Source organism: Sylvia atricapilla, chromosome 7 (assembly GCF_009819655.1).
Source record: "Sylvia atricapilla isolate bSylAtr1 chromosome 7, bSylAtr1.pri, whole genome shotgun sequence".
Lineage (NCBI taxonomy): Eukaryota > Metazoa > Chordata > Aves > Passeriformes > Sylviidae > Sylvia > Sylvia atricapilla.
This window is the reverse complement of record NC_089146.1, coordinates 34330019-34357886: the sequence shown is the minus strand read 5'-3', so window position 1 is coordinate 34357886 and position 27868 is coordinate 34330019. Positions and strand designations below refer to the sequence as shown.

The following is a 27868-nucleotide window of genomic DNA, read 5'->3' as shown; positions in this document are numbered from 1 at the left end:
TGCCTACTGCCAAAAAAAGTTGGAGTTGAGTTTCAGTTTTGGTGGTCTGAGAGTGCTAATCTGAAGCAAATGCTTCCCTCTCAGCCTGGCACCCACGTTTGCACCCCTCCTGCCTCCACTCCAAGCCCTCCCCATGCCCAGACATGTCACAGGCTCCTCAAAACAACCTGTGGCACTCCTCAAAACTCCTGTGTAACAGGAAAAATGTCCAGAACAATTTTACACAGCTTCACTGAAATCAGGTGCTATCTATTTTTAGACAATTCATGAGGAAAGTGGAAAATATCTTCAAATAAAAGGCTTCATTATGAATTATTTGCTCAGATCAATTATTTGTTCTGAAGCACAGTCTTGCGTTTGGCCTCGGCGAGAAAATAGCTCCACCACCAGCAATGAGACATAAATGTTCACATAATATATATACTGCCTCTTTCATTAACTGAAATAATTGTAACCAGACAGATAATACCAAACTGAATCACACCAAGGAAGCAACTGCTCTGAACTACCCAAGCAAGGCTGCTGCTTTGAGCCATTAGACAGAAAAGCTCCTGCCTATAATTTTCAATCAGTCACTACATTGTTCAAAGCTGCTGACTGACAGCAGAAGCACCACATAAGCACTGTATCCTCACATTTGATTCAGGATGGCAACGGGAACACGGAGCTTTTGGTGCTAGAATAAGCTGATGGATTGATTTAGCAACAGCAGGGACATTCTGTGCTCAGATATGACTACAATTGCTCAATTATCTCATAAGTGACGATGATTTCCAAAGACTTGTGATAAACACATGCAGGAGATGTGAAGCCCAGCCCTTTTCCCCTCCCTCTCCCTCACAGCAATTATAACTCTCACTTGAAGGCAGATCCTTGACTTTGGGGACATAGAAACATTCCCGAAGATGCTTTAACTCATCCTTTTCATCTAAGTGGAAAGCAAGTTTTTTGTCCGTGGGACTGCATCCGAGCTGCAAGGCAGTTTGTTCCAAAATGCTTGCTGGGAGCACGGGAGAAGATGGATCCATTCTCAGGTCATTCAATTTCACCTGAAAAATCAGAAATGCCAGTTTAGCTTCCGCAGCTTGCATAGGCACGAGTGGCTGATAAACAGCCACTAAAGCTGCATCATCCAACCCCCAAACTTACTTGATTTAAAGCTTTTTAAACGTGAAGTGTCTGAATAGAATGGCAAACCCGATCAAATATTTCCAAGGCAACATATTGCTGTAACCCCCAAAGGCTTTCTTTTCTTTCCCTTCGATAGATACAAAGCTCTTCCCCTTTTTAAGCTTTATCAGCCTCTTCTAAGTTCTCCCACCAGACTGACAGCAGCTCCAAATGCTGGAGTGTCACTCACAGTCTGGAGACGTCAAAGCCAGAGGCAGCATTGTTGTTTCTGCCGTCTGAGCTCCTAAGAATAGCAGGTGCACAGATACTCTGAAGTTGTTTCCAGGCTGTGTGAAATGTTCAGCCCCTTTCAGCATTTTTTTTTTCCTCAAAAATTGGAAGGGGTGTATGTGTACGGCCCTGCTCATGTGCAAGGGCAGAGCTGGCAGGATGCAGGTGTCAGGCAAACACAGCTCTCAGGATCGGGGCCTTGAATTAATATTTCCTTTCAGCTACACCAAATATCCTGCTGGTTTAGATCTGTTTCTCCTGGGAAAGGAGAGAAGCCCAAGTGAAATCAGAGATATGACACACCATGAATTCATGAGAGAACACCCAAAACTAACCGCAAAATGTACAAGCTCATGGATCTTGATGTGAGAACAGCCCTGTAACTGTAATGCTCAGGACACCACGGTGTTCCAGACAGCACTCATGCACTTGGCTTTGAAACGGGCAAAAATGGTTTGCAGCACATCCTCTGCACCTTAGGGCAAGCGTGCCCTGCTGTGTTCTGTGGCAGCAGGCAGCCAAGAGCTCAGTGAGGTGCTTGGTGGCTGCCCCAGTTTAGGGAAACATGAAGTTACACCAGACAACCTTCTCCTCCTTTTTAACATCCCCAGGAGTCTTGGTGCAGAGGAACACTCGGGGGGATAGGCTGGAATAGGACAGATTAGCACTTAACAAGGAACACGGAGCCACAAGAGAGTATCGCTTTTTCTCTCTGTTTGAGAAAGAAAACTCTTCCATAAGCTCTCATTTCTTAAAGTCAAAATATCCTACATATAGCTATCAGCAACAAGCTGTGCATAGAACAACAGATGACTGTTGAGAAGAGCTTTGTCAACCCATATGGGAAGGACAACGGTTGTATTTAAATATAAACCCCCAAGCAGCACAGCCTCCTTAGTGGCAATTAACCCAAACCTGGTTATACTCTGGCCAAATGGCCAGCGTGATGCTGCTTACCTGCTTTAATCTGCTAGCATTTAGTTCATAATGAGTACATAATCTTCTTTCCCTGCAGACCTGATATCTTACACAGGAACAATTTTTCCCCTCCCACCAGCATGCAGAGTTAAAAAAGAAAAAAAAAACCCAAAGAAACCAAAACAAGAGCAGAGTTCTTTAAAACAACAGTTTTCATTTAGCTAATGCTCACCCTCCCCTGGGAGTTATTGGAGACATCCTATTTTTATGCTGTCTCCACACTGGTTGTTCACACCTCCTTATTGTTGCCAAATTTATCATTCCCACCCATTCACCCTAATCATCCTTTAGGTGATAAAAAAGAAAATAAAATGGTAAAAAAAATTTTGAGGGGGGCGGGGGGAAGAAAACCAGAGATATTTCAGCATCTTGGTTTTCAAGGTATCTAGGAGGCAGACTTGGAGCTGGGTGTGATGCTCAAGTGCACAAACTGACTGGGCTCATGCCCCAACTCCCAAAGAGCTGCCACCCCACTGAAAGCCCTGAAGGTGTGAGCAGGCTCCCTGTGCCCCAGGGAAATGCTCCTCAGTTCCTCCACAGCTGAGCAGCAGACCCAAGGCCTCTGTTCCCTGCTGGGATGTCAGTCACAGATGTGCTGTTTTGGCAGAGACCAGCGAGGATGGCTTAAGGATCTTTATTCCCTCCAGATGTTGTAAGCCAACGAGAAATCAAGTTATGTTCACAGACACCACGGCCATCACTAATAGAGTCACCTCATTATAATCTACACATAAAGGGACTTAAATTTCACTTCTCCAAATGACAGGATTAACCAGCAAATGAGATCTTATTTCCAAGCAATACTTGGAGCAGCATTTGGAAAGCAGAACTAGATTTTGTTCCCAAAGCTTGTTTATTTGATTTACAACTCCAGCATGGATGTCCTGATCCCATTATCAAAGCACATCTAGCATATACATAATAAAGACAGAGCTCTCTATTTTAAATAATGACTACTTAATATAAATTATGTAAAAAAAAAAAAAAAAAATCCTTACATGAGAGACTGAAAACCATGTCTCTCTGATTGTCTCCTTCTAGGTAAAAGAATTGCCAGTGCAGTATTTTGTGTGAAATCTCCTTCTCACTCAAGTTAATGCCTGGATTTATTTTTTTTCTCCCTGGTGACATACCTCCTGGAGGTAAGGAGCCTTTTCAGCTCTCTAAACAGATGAATCTTGAGAGTTAAGAATATTTGTTCAGCTATGTTCAGCCCCAGTAGTCCCCAGGAAGGGGACTTGGCAATACCATGGAGATTTGGTATTGCCACCACCTCTGTCTTCTTCTAAAAACAGCCTAAAGGGGGTTTGAGAGCCTCCAACCTTCATCTGCTGGGACCACTGAGGTAATTTCCCTGAAATTTGTGAGCAGGAGGTGGATGATAAAGGTGACTGAAGGACTATTTGGTATTATAACCACAACCTATGGGTTTTACCCACACTCCTGAGGGCCAGCCTGGCAGGAACATGGCTAATATTAATTAGAGAGATGGCATGATCGAGTGGGCCTTGAAAAATCAAAAAGGTTTTAATAAAGAAGGAAAATAATAAAAAAACAAAAACAAAGCCGAGCACAGCACAGAGACAAGTCTCTTACTTGCTATGACACCTTGAAAAGTGTGGAGTTTCTTCCTTCTCTTTAGTACTGAACAGCCGAGGTGGGCTTTTTGGCCCTTGGCCCAATGAGATGAACAACAGAGTTTGAGTTACATTCTCGGAGTCCAATCCACACTTCTGTGCTGGCTCTGAGCCAATTACAAGGAGAAACCCACAGAACTCTCCAGCTAAACTTCCCAAAATGTCTAAAGGTAAACTGAAACTCTTTCCCTGTTGGGAAGCACCTGCTGGAGGGGTAGGGAATGCATCACCACAACAACCTTCTCATCCAGCTGTGGATTTCCTGCTCTACACCACATGAGCACAGCACAGTCCCCTGCTATTTATCTCACCAGTGACTGTTTCTCAGCAAGGACACCCAGTTATTACAGTGGATTAATGGCCATCATATCCCAGGTCATCACTGACCAGCCTGGCAAAGAGAGATGGGTTTTGTTTCCATTTGGGGCCTGACCCAAACCTCACTGGAGTCAAGAGGTGTCTCTATTACAGGCAGCAATTCCTGGATCAGGCTGTAGGTTCCCTGTCATGGCTGCATCTGATCAATGACTTACATTTATTGTGATTCTTATTGGTATTAGATTTTGACAGCAAATATATTATTAAATACGAAGATCTGGAAGTTAAAAAAGATTAAGTGCTCAGGGGTATCTGATTTAATACAAACATTATGAAATAAGATAAAACTACTAAAATAAAATCAATCAAAATCCTGTTGGGGAATGAAATCCCAGAGATCCAATTGTGAGACCTGCATAAGAAAGTACTTTTGTCCTTTGAGTGGGAATTAGGCTTCATAGAGAGGAATCCCAGAATTGCTTGGGCTTGGCTCTTCCCGCCCCCCTTTACTCTGACTGGCATTATTGTACTTTTTTTTTTTTTTTTTTTTAAATTTTCAGAATAGTGACCTGTTACTTACAATAATTCATTTGTTGTTTTCTACATGTAGAGAAAACACATTTTTCTAAGGACAGCACACTTTATCTCCTTGTAACTGAAAGCAGTATTCAGTAACCTCTTCAAACTAAAATTCAGACCCATCAGAGGAAAATGCATTTCCCAGTTTGATAAACATGACTCTTTACCAGAATTTTTTTTCATGCAGCTTAGAGAAAAAATAAAAAAGCAATACTTTAAGAGAAATAATTTGTCTGCACCACCTGCTCTAAAAAAAGGCACTCAGGCATTTATGTATAATCCCAGAATGGTTTGAGTTGAAGGGGATTCTAAAGACCACTTTGTTCCAGTCGTGCCATGTCAGAGACACCTTTCACTAGACCAGGTTTTCTTCCTTTTTTCCTTAAAACTTTATTACAGTCTGTGACTTAACAGATGACATGAAGTCAGTATATTTTTAGTTTTTTCTTCTTTCTTTGCTCTTTCACTCTTCCACAGGACTTGCTTGTACTACATCCTGATTCAGTGTAAAAACTCAACTGTGACTGTAAGCAGTATTTCATATTCAAAAAATCACATGAAACTTAAATTAAGCAAAGCAGTCATTTTTCCATCATTTATCAACCCCTCTCAAATGTTGCCCCTACTACTTATTTCCCATTTTAAAGCTATGAAAGATAGTGGATGAGAATTAGGCAGGCACAAGTGACACCAGTGTCTGGGTGATTATTTCGGTTTTGTCCTTTATGCATAATTTACTGACTAAATAAAAAAAAAAAACGAATATTAGAAAGTCATCATCCCAAACCTCCTCAGGAAGGTCCATTAGGCTTAATTATAAGAATGATAATTTGTCCTGTTTTAGGCCCACTTATATCTTTATGGATCTCCCCTCTGTCTTGATGTCTTTGTAAAAAAAAAAAAAAAAAAAAAAAAAAAAAAAAAAAAAAAAGGAAAAAAAAAAGTCAAGTTCCCTTAACCCACCCCTTAAACATTTTCTTTAAATATCCCAAGATGTTACTCACAGCCTTCCTGCCCAGCACAGTGCTGACAGGCACACAGTGACTCCCCCTGTATGGATATCCTCAGGGGGAAAGGGTTTGTGGTGGAAATTGCCTGTTCTGCACTTTCCACCCTCCAATAGCTGCTCTCCGGGTTGCTAAACACAGCTCAGCCCACAGACCTTTGATATGTTGGGGCTGCCGTCCAAATGCACCCTTTGGGAAGGAAAACTTGGGGGTGTGCACACGTGGGAGTGGGAATGTTTGCAGAGCAGGTCCGGGCTGTCAAAACACACCCACTGGAAGCACCAATAGCGCCGTAACTGAGGCTGGTTTGGAAAACAAACCAAAGAGGAACTCCAGAACTATGCAACGTGTAAGGACTGATTCTCTTCCCATCTTTTACACCAGAGGAATTGCTTTGCTCCCGTTTGGTTTTGCAGAAGGAAGTTTCTCAAAGGGCGCGGCCCAAAGCAGCACGAAGCTTGGATCACTTCAGGTTAAATACACTTCAGTGAATTTGTTTAAATTACAGAACTGGAGAAAAAGAAAAAAAAAGCTAAATATTCATAACATCCCCAACAACAGACTCGCAGCTGCAACCACCACTGTATAATTAAATAAGTTATGCAGCACAGTGTCACAGCTGCAGCAAGGGAATGTGACAGGGAGGAATTATAATAAACTCAGTTACTTAGAGTAATTTAGGCACTTATTGACCTTCATGTCAAGAAGCGCTGTGGTGCTAAAAGTAATTTTACACAGAAAACTCATCTTTTCTCCTCTCCAGTGAAACCACGTTACCCTGTGGTCAGCAGTCATTCCTGGGAGGGGGTGGTGAAACTCCAGAGCAAATATTCATTGCCACAGTCACGTGCCTGGTTTCCCAGACTCTGACCCCAGCAGCCACATAACCTCTGAGTTAACCAAAAACCAGGTGTGTATATGTAACTATTTTTCCTGTTATCACCTTCTCATCTGTCACCAGGGAGAAATTTAAAGCTCTGGTTGAACTGAGAAGGCACCTCTCTCCTCCACATGGGCAAGGGGAAATAAACACAGTTGTAAATGAAAGTGGTTTTGGACAAAACTCTTTCACTTTCATGAAGGAGACAATGGAGAGCAGAACAGCAAGGAGCCAGAAGTGTTTACAACCACATGGAAATTTGCATGGAATGCAGATTTGCCAGGGTGGAAAACTGAAGAAGAATTAAAGGTGAAATTAGGAATGAACAGAGTTGATCTCTCTCTTTGCTCTCTACAAACATTATCTCAAACCAGCCACGTGTTTGCTCAAACCCCTCCATTCAAGCTTGAGTGACACACATTCCTACACACAGCTAGAACACAGGAATAAGGAACAAAAAAAATTGTTTCCATCCAGCCTGTGTGAAGCTTCAGAAGAGGGTAAAAAAAAAAAACACACACACACAAAAAAAACCAAAAAAACACACCACACAAAAATATATAATGGAACTGTGAGGAGAGATATAGGGGCAGGAAGGTCATAGTTGTGGACTAATAATGTAATTCAGAGATACATCTCCATCCTGGACTTCTGTGTGCCCAGACCCCTGCAGTAATGCTTGTTTATTATCTGGATTTCCATTTTCAGTAAGCACCAATAGATGCGACACTCTTGAACTGTAACATTTCATCTTCTTTGCTAGAAAAAAGCCCAACAAAACAACCACACAGAGCACTTAATATTGACCCAAAATAGAGCTGACCTCTATCCATCAGTTCCTGCAGTATCATTGCCCTCTTTTGCACTGTCAAATTACTTTTTCTGGGGCTTCCCACTAACTCAGCTTGTTTACTCCACCAGCAAGACAATGGGAATGCTCCTCAAGAAAGTCTATCCGACCAGAAATCTGGTCTGAGAAAAAAAGCAGGAGGTTGGGGCACTTCAGCTACTGAAGCAAAAGGGAGCCAAAGTCAAACTCAGCCCAAAAGGGTATTTATTTCTTGTTTGGTTGGCCATTTAGGTCAAACCAAGCTGAAACACATTGCAACTTTTCAATTTGCCTTTGGAAATAAAACTACACAAACAGTGGAGTGAAAATTTTCCCACTGCATTTCCCTTTGAATGAGCATCATGCATTTTAACCTTGATTGTTGATGGTGGCAGGAAAGCAGCTGTGCTGGCAAAGGCCATATGTTTGCAGACTTTTATGAGAACAGGAATATTGACCCCTTCTTCCCAGCTATTCTTCTCAACCATTCTGCTGGAATGAGAGGAAAACAGAGACAAAACCCTTTGCCCCTAAACTCAAGGCTCAAACATCAGCAAACATTGCCTGGATATATATATATTTTAGCCACAGAACAAGTAAAATGGTCTGTGGGGTTTTTTGGGTGTGGGTTTTTTTTTCCTGTGTTGCTATGAAGCAGCCAGAGGACAGGAAAAAGGGAAGGAGCTGCTTTAAGCTGGAGCAAGACCAATGTACAAGGGGGCAAGGCTGCATGAGATGGCCAAAGTCCCAGCAGGCACAGGTCTGTGTGGCAGAGAACACAGCCAAGGGCAGGTCAGCCCTCACCCTCTGAAAGGAGCTGTTGGGAGCTTGATGGGAAGGCAGGGACATCTGACAGAAAGTTTAGAGAAGGAAAAAAGAAGAATAAAAGGAGCTCTGTGTGTAACTAAGGGCTGTGTGGGGCAGAGAAGGGATTGAGGGGTGGGCAGGAAAACACATTTCCCATTCCAACAGCTTCCTCGCCTTGTAGTAACCACATTGAGCCGGCCCCTGCCAGCCACATCCTGAGTGTGCTGATACTGCTCCATCTCAGCCTCCCCCCAGTTATCTGCTGTGCCCATCTGCCATCCATCACTGCCCCTCCCAGCCTGACCAGAGTCCCTGAGACTCCTGTCCCAGCCACGGGAGCCTTGTCCCTCCACTGGAAGGACCCGTGTGAGCTTTTCCACAGCAGCGCCAGTAAAAGTTGTAACAAATGAATTTGGCAAAACATATTCCTTCTTTGTGTGACAACACCAAATAACCGAGGGCACCCTAAAGCAAGCTGCCAGATGGGATGCCAGGACTCTGGGTCCATCAGGGCAGCAAAGCTTGCCCTGGCACTGCTAACCCTGAGCCTTCTTGCTGCCAAGAGGATAAAATGATGCAGCAAACAAAGAAGGATTCTCTTTAACAGGAATAGGCAGGGCTTACCCACAAAGAGACGGCCTGGGGCAGGAAACCTCTGTGGTTCTTGCAGTCAGGAAAGGAGCAGCAGAGGAGTGTCCAAGCAGCACACACTGCACACACTGCACCTGCAGCACAGGGCTCTGCTCAGGCACAGATGCTTGGGAAAACCAGGATTGTCTGTATTTACAAGGCAAGCCCCACGGCCATTTTTTTAAAGCATGCCATCTGCACCTTGTGATGGCACGATGAATTTCACCTCAGGCTTCACAGCAATCGCTCAGTAAACAACAGCAAAAAAACCTTTGGTCTCCTCCCTGCTGAGCTTGCTGTAACAACTTTCTTATCACTTTTGTTTTCTCTCCACTCCATCAACACCCCTGGTCCCTTTTCCTCAGGTATTTAAACCCTGTTACGTGAGGATGCTCTACACCTGCCCTCACTTAACTGATCCTCCTCCCTCAGACCCCAGCGAGTTCCTTTTTCCTTCTGAAGTTATTTGAAGGGAAGACATATATTTGGCCTTTTTGCAGGAGTGAATTGCTCTGGCTGTCTGATTTTAATTTTGATCTCCTGATTAGGACTGAAAAACCCTCACTCAGTCTATTAAACTTTACTTTATAGAGATTTAACTCCCTATAATGACGATCCAGTGTTTATTATTTTTTATTTATTTATGAAGCAGTCATTAGTAGCTCCTGTTAAATAATTAATTGCCCTTTGAGTAGCCAAAATGAGCTCTTGAAATCTTCCTCCTTGTCTGAATGGATTTTCTCTATTTTCTTTTCAGTCAGACTGTTAGGCACACTTTATCTAAATAGATATGTTTTTTTTCTTGTTATGTGACCTGTTCCTAATATTGTTTTTCTTCAGGCTCTGTATCAGTAATAATTTTCATTTCTTTCTGAATCATTAAACATAATATTTGTCCTTTAAAATCTATTCTCAAAGCAGTGCCTCTGTAAAAAAAAAATAAAAAAAAATCACAGGAATAAGAAATTATTTACTTTTCTGCAGTAACATTTAAGGAGAACTATTGCACCGCTGCACTGATAATAGTAATACCCAGAGAGGGACAATAAGGGAATGAGAGTCAAGTGGTTTCTATGTAAAGGGAACAAGAGCAGTAACTCCCCACGGCTCTGATAACTCCATGGTAGCTGCAACAGCAGGAGAACACATTTTGAATAGATGAAATTTCCTTGTGTCTCTCAAAGTTAGCTGTTACTAATAAAAGACGACTGTACCTTGGGTGCCCTCGCCTGCGTTTCCAGGCTGGATGCACACACACACATTTTCTTTTTTTTTTAAACTTCTTGCTATAAGGAATGGGTTATCACTGTTGTTGATCTTAATGTTTTGCAAAGAATACGAGATTTCCTCGGCCTCTGGTCAAATATTTGGTCTCAATGTTTGCTTGGGACAGCAAGGACATTCCGAGTGTTTTTTCCCAAAGGCAGGGACAGGAGTGGGGACATGCCCGTCCCTTGCTGAGGGAGCAGTAGTGCGATGGCCAAGGGGGCATTTGAGAGGCTGAAAGAAAATGGGGGATTGTGAGATCCCCTTTCCTTATTGTACTCCCATTTCTCATGCTTGCTGTGTGCTATAAAATCTTAAAACCCAAACTGAGCGCCTTGGGGATGGGTTTCCAGCAAGCCTCCGGACTGCTCTTTCTGCAAGGGGCTTTCAGAAGTGCTTCTGTATCAGAGGTAGCCTCCTCCTACCTGGGCACAGTTTCCTCACCCCCGGGTGACCGACCGGCTGTGTCCTGATCCCACACAACAGCACAGCCGCCAACTTCTCCATCTGCTGGTGGCACATTCCAATCCTGTGCTCACAGAGCTTCCGAGAGAGGGGAAATCCAGCACCAGCCATGAGCCAGACGCGATGGGATAACAGCAGCACCTCACTGAGACCTCCCCACAACACCAAGACTTTCCTTTCATCCTAAATGTTCGCGTAGCGCATCTTTCGTGATGCTTTTCACACCATTGCGGGCTGACAAATAGCCGAGGACACGAACTGGGCTGAGCCAGACAAACGATCCTGGTGCCTTTTCCCTCCTTCCCCCGTCCCTTGTTTGCAGCTCCATAAAAGCGAATGCACTTCACACTTTTCACTCTTGTTTTTAAGCTCTTGCAGCTGTTACCAGCTGGAACAAGGCTCGGGGAAGGGAGAAGGAAGAAAAGACGGGACAGAAAATAAGCGGAGCTTGTGCTACACGTGGACTGTATGAAAAGTGAAATGGAATGGAATGAGATGGAATGGGATGGGATGGGATGGGATGGGATGGGATGGGATGGGATGGGATGGAATGGAATGGAATAGAATAGAATAGAATAGAATAGAATAGAATAGAATAGAATAGAATAGAATAGAATAGAATAGAATAGAATAGAATAGAATAGAATCCAAAGGCCACGCGTAGCACGGTACAGCATCATGTGGATGTGGACCCTCCAAAAGCTGGAATTGCAAGGCTGGGCTCTGCCCGGTTTAAGTAGAACGCCACTGCTCTGGATGGCCTGGAATGAGCGGAGGAACCAACAGCACACAGGGGATGGTGACAGGCAGCAAAGTGGCGTGTGACACCCGAGGGAGGCCAGCAGTGGCTTAGGAAGGGGCTGTAGCCACACATATCCTGTGATAAGAAACTCATCCTGCAGCTCTCTCTCCGAGGTTTAAACAGCACACACAGAAACAGCGAAAACTCCCTTGCAGAAAATCCTGGAAAACATCCTAACGCCAAATAACAGGAGAAAAGCAACAAGCTTTAAGGCCACCAGGGCACAGCACGGCTCCTGCAAGGGCCCAGAGGTGAGGAGAAAACCTTGTGCTTTGTTCACAGACCCAGCGGGTCGCACAGGAGCGACACATCGGTACCAAACTCTGTCTAGAAGAACAAACGCAGGTTTCTTGTGCTGCTCCAGGAGACTTTTGCTATCTACACACTCCCTCCTCCTTTCCCAACCCCAGGAAAGGAAAGGTTGAGCTTCCCAGCCCTCCCTGAGCACAGACTTTATCTTTGTTTGATCCGCTAACAAACTGATTAGGCAGCAAACCAGGCCGCGGAGCGGCCAAGGTCTAAAGGAAGCTTCAGCCAATACTTAACTCCGTATTGGTATTTATAATCCCCAAATAACCCTTTGCTTGCCCCCTGCCTGCTTCCAGGCGGTGACTCAGCAGGCACTGGGCTCTATTAATATTCCCAGAGCGTTTCCTTGCCACTGGCTGTCTCCCCTGTGCTGTGATCAGACCTTTCAGGACGTGGTGAATTGCTCTCGGGAAGGTTACAGGTCTCCATAGGGACTGCTCGTGATCTTTGAAAAATGCATTTCCCTCCAGCAAGCTATAAATGCTTAGGAGAGTTGCTAAAGATCACTCAAAATAGATTATTGAACACTTGGATGCTGCGCTCTCGTTTTGTGTTATCGTATACTTAAAGTATATTAAAAGATTCCTTAAATACCAAGAGTATTTTGCCTGGAAGAGATTTGTGTTTGCCAAAGCCAGAAGAAAAATATCTTTGTATCATTCCAGGATGTGTAATGCTTTTTCTGCTATCCTGCAAAATTGATTATAATGTGTTTGACAGGGGGGTGTTTTTTTGGTGTTTTTTGGTATTTTTTGATTTTTTTTTCTTGTGGTTTTGCGTGTGTGTGTGTTTTTTTTTTTTTCTTTTCTTCCTCTTTTTTTTTTTTTTTCCCTTTCCCCGGAACCACTGATTGCTGTGACAGACTTTAGTTAACTTCTTTGGATTGTTTCTTGCCTCACTAACGGCCCGCAGTCAAAATGAAAAATAAGAACCTTCTGGATCCTGCCTTGATAAGGTCAGACTGTAGAATTTTTCTTTCCAGCAATTTAGCCGGGTTCTCTCCTTGCAGAATACATTTAAGTGGTAATAAACATCTCCAGACAGCCGGGCTGTACAGGCTGGAAACAATTAAGCCAAAATTGAGGAAAGCAGCACATGAATAAGTATTCCACTTTTCAAGGAAATTAGACTGAAAATTTCAGGAGCAAAGAAAGCAACAACATTTTCAAATTGTATTAATTAGACATATTTGGAATAACCTGTGCTCATGCAAGCACCTTATGCATACTTTAATATCAAATTACTAGGAAAATGTGCTGGATAATCACAAGCCTTTGTCGCTCTCCAAATACATATCCAAAGATATGGTCAAGCACCAGACACACACAAACATTTAGGGAACCAAATCCAATATCCAGCAGGAACAACAAAGAAGTTTAGCCATATTTCTTTGGCTTTAAAAAGGGAATTCTGGTAAGCAACAGGTTAAAAGGGTTTGTCTAACTAAAGTAGAATAAGATTAAAATGCAGTTTATTCCAGAAATTAATTCACAATTTATGAAAAGCCTCATCTCTCAGGCAAACAATGCAATAAATGTTTAAATGTTTAGCTGTCCCAACTTGTTGGAGATCCAAGTACAATTCCTTTGTAACAACCCAGAATTTTTCTACCATCACAAACACCAGATCCTAAATTCTAGGGTTTTCCAATTTTTGATAAAGGCACTTCCCACTCAGACATCATGCACCTAATTGCAAATCCACCACCTGTTTGCATGCAGTAAGAGAACAAAAAACATCTGCTCTGTTATCTTTAATTAGGTTATCCTCCTACACCTCCTCTGTCCAACATCCTCAAGTAGTTTAGATGTAAATTCTTAAATAATTTAGAACTGAAAAATTACACATCATGTTTGTGACGTCATTTGGTGTGGTTTTCTCATGAGTCTTAAAACTGGCATGAAACTAAACTTGGTTTTAGAAAAAACGATTTTTTTTCCAGTTTGGAAAGTTCACAGCATTTTCCAGAGGAATTAATGAACATTGCTTGATCCGAGTTATAAGGCATTAGGAGGACACAAGCAGGAGGAAAGGCAATATATAACCTTTAGATGGGACAATAAGAGATCAATTATTCGAGCCAGAGAAGAGCATTTGAAAGCAGCTTCTTCATTAATCAAAGATTATCTCAAATTAGAATGTTTAATTATTTGCCACAGTTCCTTGTATTTTCTTCTGACAAAAAAAAAATCAAAGAAATAGGAAAAAAGAAATGAAAAGAAAAGGCAGAGGCTTTTTGAAACCTGCTAAGTCTTGAACATTCAATTTTAACATTATTTTAAACATAAAATACTAAATATTAAAAAAATAGGTAACAGTGAACCTGCATAACTCAGGAGATGGCATTGAAGGTGCACAACTGATGATTTTTATATGCTAAATCTGTTGGGTTAACTCTTTGAATGTCCACATACCTGAAAAAATATTTTAATACAAATGGTAATAAAAAAAAAAGTTGAGGCTATCCTATCCATTTTAGTGACCTGGGGCAGGATCCAAGGGTTTGATGTTAGATTTAGACTGAATTTGTAGATGGCTGAGTTTTAGATGATCAAACAATTGAGCACATCCAAAATCCAGAGTGGGAGGTAGCATCAGGAGCAGGCACAGACAGGGTGATTAGATCAGAAATCACTGGGCAATTCTCCAAATCCTGCTGGAGGCTGGTTCAGATGTACCTTCCCTGGGCTGGGGGCCACCACTGACCAAAATCAGCACAGGAATTTGTCTATCCCAACAGCTGAGATGGGAGCTGGGAGGAGATAGACTCGGAGAGAAGGAAAGGGATTTTCCAGACAGGGATTTTGGACTAACAGGGGGCAAAGAGAGCCTTGCTGGGACCACTCTGAAGCTAGGCAGGTGTTCAGTGAGGATCAGGAGGAGCAATGGCTGCTACTCGTCATTAGAAGAGCTGGAGCAGAGCATGTCCCTGCTAGAACATCCCTAAATCCTGCTCTCCCCACAGAGCCCTCTCCAGAACAGGTCACTGATAAAACATCCCTAAATCCTGCTCTCCCTGCAGAGCCCTCTGCAGCCATCCCAGGGCTCTCAGGGAATGCCATCTGCTGGCTGTTCCTGAGGGACAGGCTGCTCAGCCCTCACCATTCATCTCCTGAGAGGGAGATAAATGTTTGCTGACCACAGCAGCAGCTGCCCAGGGGGCTGTGCCCACCTGATCCCTGCTCATGGATCTCCTCAGGAAGCAGTCCCAGCACCATGCCTCAGTAGTTCTTTACTGACAGCCACACACAGATTAAGATGCAGGTTGGGGGTCCAAGCTGTTCCCTTTATGAGATATTTTTCCTACACAAATGCTTTTTTTCCTGTTGGCTAACCCCATACTCAGGCCATAATAAAACTATTTTATGTCTTTATTCCTTTGTAAGGTGTGTCCTGAACTTGGATGCAGACTTTCTTCTCCTGGATGACTTTCTCTCCTTGCAAAGCCCCATCCTTTGTTGGCCAGGTCAGGATGCCCCCAGGCATGTTCAGAGTCATTCAGACTAGGTTTTTAGAATCATTGAATCATTGACCTTAAGATCATCGACTCCAACAGTTCCTCCAGAAGTACCAAATCTACCATTAACCCATGTCCCCAAGTGCCACAATCTTAAACACCTCCAGGGATGGTGACTCGAGCACTGCCCTGAGCAGCCTGTTCCAGTGTTTGAGAGCCCTTTCAGGGAAGAAATGTTCCCTAAAATCCGATATAAATCTTCCCTGGTGCAACTGGAGGCTTTTCCCTCTCCTCCTGTCCCTGTTTTGCTGTCCCCTCCTGTCAGGGAGTTGTGCAGAGCCACAAGGTCCCCCCCGAGCTCCTTTTCTCCAGGCTGAACCCCTTTCCCTCAGCTCCAATGAAGATTCCATGCAGTCACAACATCTTTTGCACAAGAGGAAATGGAAGGTAACTCTTTGCTAAAACACGAAAAAACAAAAGCCCCTTTCATTGCCCCCCTAGTTTTTGCCTCAGAAATGTTCTTCTACAATCTTACTTGAATGAAGTAAAGGAAAACTGTGCTTCCTACTGGCATAAGAAGTTTATACCAGCCAGAGATTTCGAGGCTGCACATTTCTAACAGAAATCAAGTTTCACTTGACCTTGGAAGAAGGACTTTTCAACAATTTAACACCAAGGGCTCATCCATGTGTGTGTTTTCATCAGCTTTACCTGTCTCTGAGCTCTCTACCATCCTTCTCCCACAAAAGTGTTGAAAAAATGAGACTGTGACTTCACATTCAGTTCCAGGACTAAGTTTAAGATAAAGTTTTTGCAGTGGGGTGCATCTTTTCATTATGGAAGTTCAGATCTTAAAGGATCCCAATACCTTGCCACAGCCTCTATGAACTTTGATTTTAAAAAACTAAAGGCATTATTAAAAGGCAGAGAAGCTCTGGCCAGGATTTCAAGTTGTCCCACTCCGGTAGACGTATTAACCTACCTTTGAAAATAAAATACTTGGCTGGTGCAACTCTCAATGCATTTCCCATTTAAGGAAAAAAAATTAAGAAAACAAAAATAAACTAACAAAAACACCTAAAACCAGAAAAACAGCAGTTCAGCTATTTGAAAACTGGCTGCATACGTGTTGAGGTATGTCTACACTATATCCCAAAAATGCTCTCAGATATTCCATTACAATTTTGTAATATTCCATCTTACAAAAGCCTGGAAACAGAGTTTATTACAACTTTACTAAAGACAGTATCATAATTTTGATGTCTCAGGGGTGACTGGAAAAACATGTCCCTGCAGGTTATCCCTAACTGTTATTAATCAATGCCTAATCTTGTTCTGTATCCCACACAAGTATTATAAATTTCAAGCCTCTCAGAGCAGAGTTAAGATGCTGCATCTGCCAGGTAAGAGCCAGTCCTGCCAGCCAAGCTCTCAGCCTCACCACAGGCTTTTTTCTTCAGCTCCTCTAGTGCAAAGGATCTATAAATACCACCAATAAAACCTCTCTCATGTCTTCCCAGTGTAAGTCTTAGGGATTTCATTGCTGGAGTAATACCCTGCCTCCTCCAGAAGGTTATTTAAAAATTATAGATAATTATATCTATGTATAATTATATAGATATATATGTTGAGCTAAAAACCCTCAGTGCCACAGCAAGCACAGAAATCAGTCAGAAACCATTGAGAGCTGCAGTGAGAGTGTTCCTGACTGTGCTGGGAGTGGAGTGGCCCCTCAGCACAGCTCCAAACCCAGGTTTTCCTGCTCCTGCACGAGATATTCCCCTCAGGTTCCCATCAGGAAGCAGCAGTGACCCCATTCATGAAGAAATTAAGCTATGAGGTCTATAGGATAATAAATTCTGAATTAAAATCCCACTGGTAAGCAAGGAAATTATATACTGGGAAAATATTCATGGTGGAAATAGCCCACATACATGTACATACAAATGGAATTTTATATTTAAATACCAATGTTTTAACACCAACTCAGTCATGAGGGGGGTTTGGGTTTTAAAAGTCTGCTAGGAGATGCTGGAGCAATTAAGAGTGTGTTGTGAAAATCCCATTCTCTAATCTTCTCTTTCCCCTGACTAAAGAAGGACAAATGTGATTAGCAGAGAACACATTCACCTGCACAGGAACATTTTCTAATTATTCATGTGGCTATAAATGATCCCTGGCATCTCCTAACACGATGAAAACTGAAGATGAGCAGTACTTGCCACTGGGAATAGAGTGCAAATCCTTCCCCATTTCCCTTGAAATGAAACTTTTGGCCTTGCTATGGCAAAGAAATAAAATTGAACACAGGGTTTTGTGAAGGTTTAAGATCTCCTCGTGTGTTGGCCACATACTTCCAGCTTCTCTCCTGCCAACACCAATAATCAAGTTGTTTAAAAATTGTTTAAAAATTAATTTTCTACTTTTCTCTCTTCTTTTTTTTTTTTTTTTTTTTTTTTAATTTAATCTACCTTAACTTTCAGTTAATTATCCAGCTGTCCAGAAGGTCACTCAGAAGTGGGACTGCTGGCTGATGTGGGAGAAAATGGATGTTTGCACAGATGGAAGAGGGGCGAAGGGATGACATACTCAGTGCTACCTGGGACCTTTCGATTTAATTGCAAACCAGAAATTGCCTGATTTTCCGTCATCTGAGGTAACAGAGATGCCCATATGACACAAGGACCCCTGCAATCTTTTGTGGTGTGTTTGCACCCATTAACTGCGGTGCAAAACCACACAATGGCACAGAACAAATTGGTTCTGTCTGCAAATGGGAGAGACAAACCTGTTAGAGGAGATGGGAATCTCTGCACTTCACTCAGAAACAAGCTTTACAGCTTAGCCATAAATACCCCAAACTCGTGCTTCCTAATAGAGCTGTGATATAAATTAATATATCTCATTTCTAGATGGCACATGGAGAAGTAGAAAATCTGATGTGTCCCCATGGCAAACCTAGAGCTGGAAGATGCACTGTTTATTTTTTTTTTATACAGTTTACCTGCCCAGGAATCAAGCTCAATCTAGTGCCAGCTGAGAGTTAACTCACAGTATTTATTACAGCAGCACACAGAATAAATTATATCATATCTGTATCGCCATAAAATTATGGTATATTGTTTTGAGGTGGTAATGCTAAATAAATATTTATGAATTTCTTAGTATAGTGATTTTAAATAGTAATTATTTCACAATTTGCTTTGTCCAATAATCAAATAATTTGCTGATAAAAACATTCCACTTTTTTCCTAATATTTCTGTTTTAATGGAAGAATGTCTTTATTGTCCTATTCTATTTCAAATAATTACATTATACTGAGATAGCTTTAACAATTCACCAGCCATTATAAAAAAAAAAAAAAAAAAAAAAAAAAAAAGAGCCCAAAATGAATGCAGTTATTAAAGTGACATTAAGTGCTTTAATAATCATTTTTGGTCAGGGCAGATGTGTTATAAATAAATTCAAATGCTGTATTAACCTTAAATTAAAAACCAGAAAAATCGCAGTCAGCAAGAAAATTGGATCTCTTACCAAACTTTGCTTTGCAACTTCTGAATTCCCTGAGAGGATTTTACTGGAAGTGATACTTAACCTTTAGATGTCGTGATCTTGGAATGGCCAGGTGTACACTTCTACAGCCAGGCCAATTATCTTCAATTAAGCAATAAATGTGCAAGGCTTGTTCGGTGCCAGTAGAAATTCCCCAGATTTATTCCACAACTTCAGAAATGCACTAAGAGTTAAAAAACAGAATCACCTTCCAGTAAGATTTTAATGAAACACACCTTTATGTAACTTTGCCATTTAATACTTTTAATTTAGATTTTTTTTTCTCTTTTTTTAAAGTTTTACAGCAGCCTTAAAGAATTAAATTGCTCGGCTGTCCTAATTTGAAATAGAAAGCTTATTGCACTAATGCCTTACAGGGGTGTCTTAACTACCCACCACAGATATTTCTTCTAGACAATGACCACATAAAAGATGAACATGTTGAGTGTGTCCATTGTAAAACACCAAATTCATTGGAGCAGTTCACTGTTTTTTGGAATTTACTCTGAAAGATTACAATCACCTACCCTGCAGGAACAACAGCAACATATCTGCAAGGCAGCTTATTCACGTGGTACTTTGGGGTTTGTTGTTGAAGAGGAAGAAGAAATAGATCTACCAGAGACACGTGCTGAGAGGGTTTCTTTTTTTTTTTTTTTTTTTTTAGAGATGCAGCAAAAAAATTGTTTAATTTTTCTCTGAAGGAACGTATTCTGCTGAGGTGATTTTAATGATCAAAAGGCATTAATTGCAAAGGTATAAAATAGGGGCTGTATGGGCTACGCTGGTGTTATCAGGACACCAAAGGAAACAGGTGGGGGAACAGTGACATACAGAGCTCTCACTGATTTTAACTGGGTGTTTATGGGCCACTTATATCACATTTTGTTTTATAACACAATCCCAGAGTGCACAGGACTCTTGAGATTCCCACAAATTCTGTAGTGTTTTCCTTGACCTCCCCCTTCAAAAAAAAAACAAAAAAAAAACAAAAAAAAAATCAGAGAATTTTTAGTGTGCAGTGAGAGAAAGCAATACAGAAAAAATAAACCACAATTTTACAAAATGCTGCACGGCATTTCCTACCATCTGATGTGTTTTTGAGCACACTTATTCTCTCATTCCTCCAACTTGTGTTTCCAAAAGTGAGCCTTTCAAATAGCAGTGAAATCAAAGATCACAGTAACTATGGCTTTTCCTTACTAACTGGTGAGATAAATCACTTTTGATGTTACCTTTTGTCCACAGCCACTTTTATTTACATCTCTTTACGAAATCGTGGGACCAGGTCAGTCCTTCTTTATATAATATCACCACTAAACCACTGGTCCATAAAAATCAGGCAAAACAATGATGCAGAGCACAACCCACAGCTCCAGCTCATCTCTGGGATTCACAGAGCCACACTCAGAGCAAATAACTCAGATTTCTGTATTCACAGGGCCAATGTAATGGGTTGAGTCTCAGCAACCACATTCTGAGAACTATGGTCTGCCAAATTTGCAGGAGATAAGGTTAAAAAATCCAAAATATTTAATGCTACATCTGCATAAGGGTCCTCTGTTGGTACATGAAGTGTTCTCCGTGTTTTATATTACTCTCTGTGTGAAATTAAGTGCAGGTTGACTGGCACCAAGAAATCTGGATTTAATCACACTCAAAACAGGCAGAAAACATTCCCAAGCTGCAGCCAGCTGGGCAAGGGATAACACAGATTGCTGGATGGAGCCCCCAGCCACATTTCCCTGCCCTCCATCTCACTGACACAAGGGAACTCACTGGCTTAGCATTAACCAAAAAAACAGAAAACAACTGCACCAGCTGCCAGGCAGCCCCAGAGGAAATACCCCATTATTTACTGCAGCAAGAAATTCTCCATTTTACCCTTAAATATCTTCGAGCATTTTAAATTTCATTCTTTACAATTTGTTAAATGAAGCTGCAAGGTTTTAAATATTTCCTGTTCCATATTTAAAACCCCTCTGCTGGACTATATTTTGCTGCAAGTTTCCAAATGTAGTGTATCCATAAATGTCTATTACAACCATCCCACAGAATGAGGTGTGAATATGACCTTAAAAGAAGCTGTTTGTTTATTGGATTTCTCCACTTCTCCCCTGTTTGGATGGTGAGGTGAGAGACTCACACTCTTCTCAAACTTCCTGTGGAGTTTCAAAAGCAGAATAACTCTAATAACTCTATTGAACAATTCTAATAACCACACTCCTCACAGAGTCTCTGAATCTTTCAAGCAAATGTCCTTGCCTGGCACTCGGGAGAGATAAAAAGGATTTTACTAAAAATCTCACCTTCCTCATCCTCCCTGTTACCTTCTCTGGCTGTGAATTTAAAAATTCAGTCATTGCTGAGGAAAGTCTGTGATGGAAACATGGGCCTTCAGTCCTGAATGAAGGCAATGGAAGTACTTCCTTTAGCATAATTTAAAATCAATCACAGGAGCTACAAAAGAACCCATTTCTCAGGTTTGGTTTTCCTTGGCTCTATCCAAATCAATTTCCCAGTATTTTTTTTTTCTTTAACTTTATAATGTGGTTAAAGAAACACAATAAACATGCATTTAAATCAGAGCCTTCTGTGTAATCTAAGTCATCCAACTCAGGACAGAGAGAAGGAGCTCTGCTCTTACGGGGCCTTTATTTCATGGGTGATTTTTTTCCTCATGGTGAGTTATTTTATAATGCAATGCTTTTATTGCTAAGGCACTGGTAATTACAATCAAATTTCTTATTAACTAAATAAAATATCAGAAATATGGATTTTTTTTTTTAATCCCAATGATAATGTCAGCGAGTCCATTAGGAATTAGTCAGAGGCTTGTAAAAGCACCTTTTTCTCTGAAAAAAAAAATAGAATTTCTGTACAGTACATGCTGGGTAGAGCATGTTCCCTTTGTGCCTAGTCAGCACATATAACACAGTCTGCAGCTGAACCACATCTACAGGTCCCAGTGACAGCACTCCTCCATCTGAGAGTCAGGAGAACCTAAAGAGCTGTGGGGTGAAGTCCCACACGCTTCTGCTCTCTTTCTTCAACCAGCAGCAGCACTGTTCCCTTTCCAAGATGAGCTGCTGTGAGGAATCATGCAACAACTCCAATATTATCCCCATATCCATCTAAGCTTATCCATCTAAACCTCAAGTTGACCCAAGGAAGGTTTAGATTGGATTTAGGAACAATTTCTTCACCAAAAGAGTTTCCAATCCCTGGCCCAGCTGGCCAGGACACTGGTGGAGTCCCCTGTAGGGATATTTTTATATCCCTGTGGATGTGGCACTTGGGGACATGGGTGAGTGGTGGCCTTGGCAGTGCTGGGGGATGGTTGGACTCCATGGCCTTAAGGGTCTTTTCCAACCTAAAAGAATCTGTGGATCTCTGGATCTCACTCCAACAGTGACAAGAGCAACTGGCTCACAGCCGCTTTACTGGGCACACAGCTCTTCAAGAAAACAAGTTAGAAAAGATAAAAACCATGGCAACTTCACTTAATTTGGTTTTCCTCCCAGGGTAGAACCTGAGCAGCCACAGAGCAGCTGCAGCACCATTTTGCTACCTCCTTCCCAAGACTGAGCTTGTCCTGAAAAGGAGGAACACAAAAGCAGAAAGCTGAAAAATCAGAATAAGAGCTCTTCTAAAGAAATCTTATCACCACCACTTGAGATGGCAGAATTAAGGAAAAATCTCAAATTTGAGATTTAAACATTCTGACCACTGTTGCTGCCCCACAGCAACACCTAAGTGAGCTATTAGAGAACAGATATGCAAAGGACAAAAATAAAATTACAGACAATTACACACTTAGCATTTCTTAATTCTGAAGTGTTCACCTTTCCAGTTAAAATACTGTTTAGCCAATGAGGTTATTTTGTATCTAATGAATGCTTTATGAATATATATGGAGCTGTGGTACTAAAATCAATGTAAACATCTCAAAAATAGTTTAATTTTTTCTTGTTATTAAATGAAGCCAGTTGATCTTTTAATATCTATGTGTACAGCTATTCATCTCACTTTTATGATCCTCCTTGGTTATTTTTTGTATCTTTGTCCTGCTTTGATCAGGCTCATGACTGATTCCAAATCAGGAAGACCCTCCTTGAAAAGTGTCTGTACTGACTTTGTGTTTGGAAATATTAACATTATTCAGGATTTTACTATTTTGCATGTAGCCAAGGCAGTGAAGCCAGGATTATTTTCAGCGATCCCAGAACTAATTTTTATTTGTGTTGAATATCAATTTCTTCCTCAAAATGAGATTTCTTATAGAATGCCTCCCAGTTTAACATTTTTTAATAGGAATTTGCCATTGATAAGACTTATAAATTTCAAGGACATTTCAAACCTGTCAGCAGGAAGCCACCACTATAATGTCACTCAAACTTTGAGACAACACAGCCCCGATATTACTGACAGATGTCTGAAAAGCAAGTCACCTGTTACATCCAGTGGTCTGTAGCTGACACTTTTCTGATTTCATATTCTACAACTTTACTGTACAATAATTTAAAATTATTTCTCTCCTCAATGGCTTTGAAAGAGATAAAGCCCTTTGTTACACAAAAGCCAGACAATTTTTACACTGTGGCAGAACATCCCACATTTTTCTCTTCTTCAAGGGTTTCACTCACAGCAGAAACAAAACACTATTTAATATCATCCAGGGTGAAACTCACGACATTTTTTGTGTTCAATTTACCAAGAATTGCAATGTGCTCCTAAACATTTAAAGTGAATTACCCCACGTGCCTCTGTCTTGCTGAACAGTTTGCCAATTCAAAGGGATGTCAGGAAGAAGCAACATTAAACTCACAGCCGTGTGCATTGATTTTCTGAAAGATTAGGTATTGCAAAACTGCGAGGAGGAAAAACTGGGCTCCAGAAATTTGTCTGACATAAGGGAATGAGTGGAGGAGACTCATTAATCAAAGTCTATAACGACTTTATTAATAACTTTGACTGAAAAGTTTTAGAGAAAAACAATGATGTTTTAAAGGAAAACAATGATATTTTAAAGCATTTGAACATTTAGGATACCTGCAGGAATTGCCTTTGTTAGAAACTGCCTTCAGGCTAAAGCTCTGAGATGAAAATTGCTGATCTCAGTTTGAGGAAAATATAAGAGTAATTTGGGCAGAGATGAGTTTGCAATAACAGAGAGTTAATGAAAGTATCTGAGAGTAGCCCTTTGGAGCTTTTCTCGTAGCAGAGTTTCCTTTTCTAGTGACACAACAGCATCTTAGGGTACTTGACCACATTATGATATAAAAATATAAAAAAAAGAAAAAAAAGAGTTGAAATTCATCCCATTTTCATCCTTCAATGACTTGATGTAAACAACAGCTTGAGTTTTAGTACATGGGGTGCAAAACAATTATTTAGGTTTTTTTTTTCATGGTGAACCTATAACTTTTTGCAATTAGTCAGTGAAATGCTTGAAGTCAAGCCTGTCTATCTCATCTGAACTAATATTGAGAGCGAACACAGGGTTTTGGTGAGAATGTCATATTTGGGGGTTAAAGATTGATTCTAGTGTAATTCTCAAATATAAAAAAAAAATGTTACTTGGAAGTCATTAGGAAAAAAGGTAATTCTAACAAAAAAAAAGAATTCAGGGAGAATTTTTTCTAGAAACAAATATACAACGTTGATAATTATGTTGTTAGACAATACAATTAACCAGACTTTCTGTAGTGGAAGGTTTATCCCGAACTTTGGTGCATATTATATTAAACTATTTTTGTGCTAAATAAATAAATCTATGAATGAACACAGACTTTCATGACTGTTCAATCAAATAGAAAATGTTTGCTTTTCTAGTTTAAATAATGCTTATTTTTCCACAGCATCACTCCGTCCCTTTTAAATTTTGCTTTAAATGTTCCTCTTTTTCTGCAAGATTATTCTCCACATCATTGGGTGAGGAACTCCACAAAGCATTCCACTTAAAAATAAACAAATATCCTGTAGTTCGGTGCTTTAATCCTGCTGAATTTGTGAAGATGTCATTAAAACATGACTTTTTCTTTTTAAGACCTTGGTGTAGAACCACTAAATTGTCTTTACTGTACTCACCTCCTCAGCAGTACCCAGAGAGAGCAATCAGACCATATTTTCCACTCATGCTTATGTAAATCTCAAATAAATCATTTGCAGCCAGCAGGCTGTGACCCAGCTGAGAACAGGTTCCCAGCTGTTAAGCACGGGCTCAGTCAGGAAAGATTTGTTGGATTCTGTGGTTCATGCTAAACGTGGGTAAAGAGCAGATTTATCTCTGCCCCGGGTTTACAGGACACGCCTGGAATTTGGGGGTTTGGAACAGGCTTCTTCACTTTGTTCTGCCCTGAATGCACACAGTGAGCTAATTGCTGTGAGTAGGATTGTGATCCCGTCCAGGCTCTGACTCAGACCTCCATCCTCCCTGAGCATCCTCCTCTTCATCCTCACCGCCACAACAATTGCCACAACAGTGGCAATTCACGACAAACCTCAGAGACACAGTGCATCCCCGTCTGACCATTCCTTTGGACTCGTTTCCTCGGGATTTAAGCCCAAATTCCCAACCCTGAGCACCTCCAAGTACCCGGACCTTTCATCCACTGCAGTTATCCCACCATCTGGCTCAGGACTGCCTTTTCCAGCTTGTCCCAGGAACTGGCAGGGTTCAGAGGAGAGGCACGGTGGAAGCATCAAAAGCACCACTTTACATTTCTTTGGTGCCTTATTTATCCTATACATTTAAACTGGTTATTCTGAACGTAACATTTTCTACTTTGAGAAGAAACGAGCAAGACTGAGCTAGGCAAGGGCAGAGTTCATAAATTCTCCCCACACGGTGACAGATGGATGTACATCCAACCTCAGACAGCTCGAGTGCCTGCAAACATCAAAATCAAATTTCATTTCTCTTCTATCAAATCAGACAGAGCATGCTGTATTCTTTGAGTAATCAGTGTTATCTACTCAGGCACTGATATTTCTGATCTCCTAAACTCTGTTAGCTCGGCCCTTGGAAGATCTTTCTCTGGGATTAGAGAGTGGGGATAATGTGGTCAAAAAGAAAAGAATGGTTGCATCAGTGCATGAACACAACTGCCTCTGTCTAAGCATTGATACTGGGAAAGCAGATCCCTCCTGGTAAGCAGCCTGAAATCTGGGGTCAAGGCAGTGTTCATAAAGCAACATTGAATTAGAGGCAACAGACCCTGCTTTTCCAGCTCTAAATTTACCAAAATTTATCTAGAATTTCTCAGTACAAAAAAGGCACGCAATATCGAATCCCACTTGTGGAAGAAAAGATTCTCCCCAGAACCTGCTGAATCTCTGATTAATAAAGTTATAGATTTAATTAAACTAAAGCATGATATTTTTTTCTTCATTATCTGACTTTCTAGGGGATAAAACACAAGTTTGTGGATTTTTTCCAAAAAAACGTATCTTCCTAAGCTTGTATTTCCATTTAATAAAGCAGATGCATTAGGGGACTAAGGCCTTATTCAATCTAAGCATTTAAATTACTTACTGGGATGTAAAACAGAAGCAAAACTTTAAACTGATGGCTATCAGCAGCCCTGAGCTGCCTTGGATGGGCAATATTCATCAGTCAGAGCCCAACTCAGCTCGCAGGGCTGCAGCCCTGCATGGATGATGGGGAGTCAGTGCCTTCTGCAGAGCCCAGCCCTGGTGGTGCCACACAGATTTCAGGGCTCAATTGCTCTGTGTTTTCATAATCTGGAATTACACTCCATATCACCCCAGCTTGTCTCTCTCTCTCTTTGTGCTGACTTTTACACCCCACAGATCACCTGAAGGCATGTGTACTGAACTTCTCCAAGAGCCAGATGGAATTGGCTCTGCAAGGATTCAATACCTCTGAGAGTGTCCAGCACCTCACAGAAAATGGCTTAAAGAATTAGAGAGACAGCATGGTCTTGTAAAAGCAAAAAAGGTTTAAATGAAAGAAGAAAATAGTACAAAACCAAAGAACAAAGCCAAGCCCAGTGTAGGGACAGGTCCCACACACCTGCAACAACACCCTGAGAATGCACTGAGAAGCCTCATGCTCTCCCATAAATATTGGACAATTTATATGGGGTTTTTGGCAAACAGACCAATACAGAAAAACTACTTGTGTGAAGAACAGGTACAGAGACCTACCAGTGTTTTTGTCTTGACACTGAGCCAATCACTGTCAGGAGAGCAAAGAAACTTCCAGTGTTCTTCCCTTAAAAGGTTTTGGGGTGGGTCTTAAACCTTTCCCTGTATGTAAACACCTGCTCAGGTGTAACAATGCATTCCTACATATGTGGGACCTTTTCACCATCCCTGGTGCAGTCTGGGCTTGGCTCTTGCTTCCACCACCATCAACCTTTCACTTTTAGCCTGGCCTCACTTAAAACCCATTTAATTAGTTCTTAGTGTCTGCTTTTATAAACAGGTGTCTGTGTTGTTTTTATTATTAAAGAGTTATATTTCCCAGTAAAACAAAACAAAACAAAGTTCTGAATGGTTCTTTATATGACTAATTCTATTTTTAAACAGCAGCAAGAATAGTGAGAGTTCAGCGTTTCTTGACTCCTGGAATCAGGAATCGTTCAAGCAAGTAAACCCAAAACAGCTGTGGTAATTGGCTGAAATTGCCACTTTTAATGACACAAATTATACCAGAGTGATGTTTAATGAAAGCTACAATTCCCAGCTTCTATATGCAAAATTTAAAGCATTCTCCTAAATTGTGTTGACCTCTCTTGTTTAATACCCTGCTAATCATTGAAAATTGGAAGCAAATGCTTCAATTAAGAGACAATTAATTGACAATTAATTCAACAATAAGCAGATGGCCAGAAAGAGCATCCTGCTATTAAATGAATCAAATGTGAGAGGGAGCATTTGACCTTTCTTATGTGAAGTTCCCCTCCTCAAAAAAAACCCCGCT

General features: G+C 41.2%; 1 protein-coding gene across 1 annotated transcript in view; it reads right to left on the bottom strand.

Moving 5' to 3' along the window:
- KYNU (kynureninase) overlaps nucleotides 1-6041 on the bottom strand; it is a 58993-nt gene extending 52952 nt beyond the window's left edge. The window contains exons 1-2 of the mRNA XM_066323174.1: nucleotides 5918-6041; nucleotides 860-1049 (exon numbers count right to left, since the gene is read on the bottom strand). Coding sequence (XP_066179271.1) covers nucleotides 860-1028 — 169 coding nt within the window. The 5' untranslated portion in view covers nucleotides 1029-1049; nucleotides 5918-6041. The remainder of the gene's footprint in view (nucleotides 1-859; nucleotides 1050-5917) is intronic.
- Between the last annotated feature and the right edge of the window lie 21827 nt (nucleotides 6042-27868).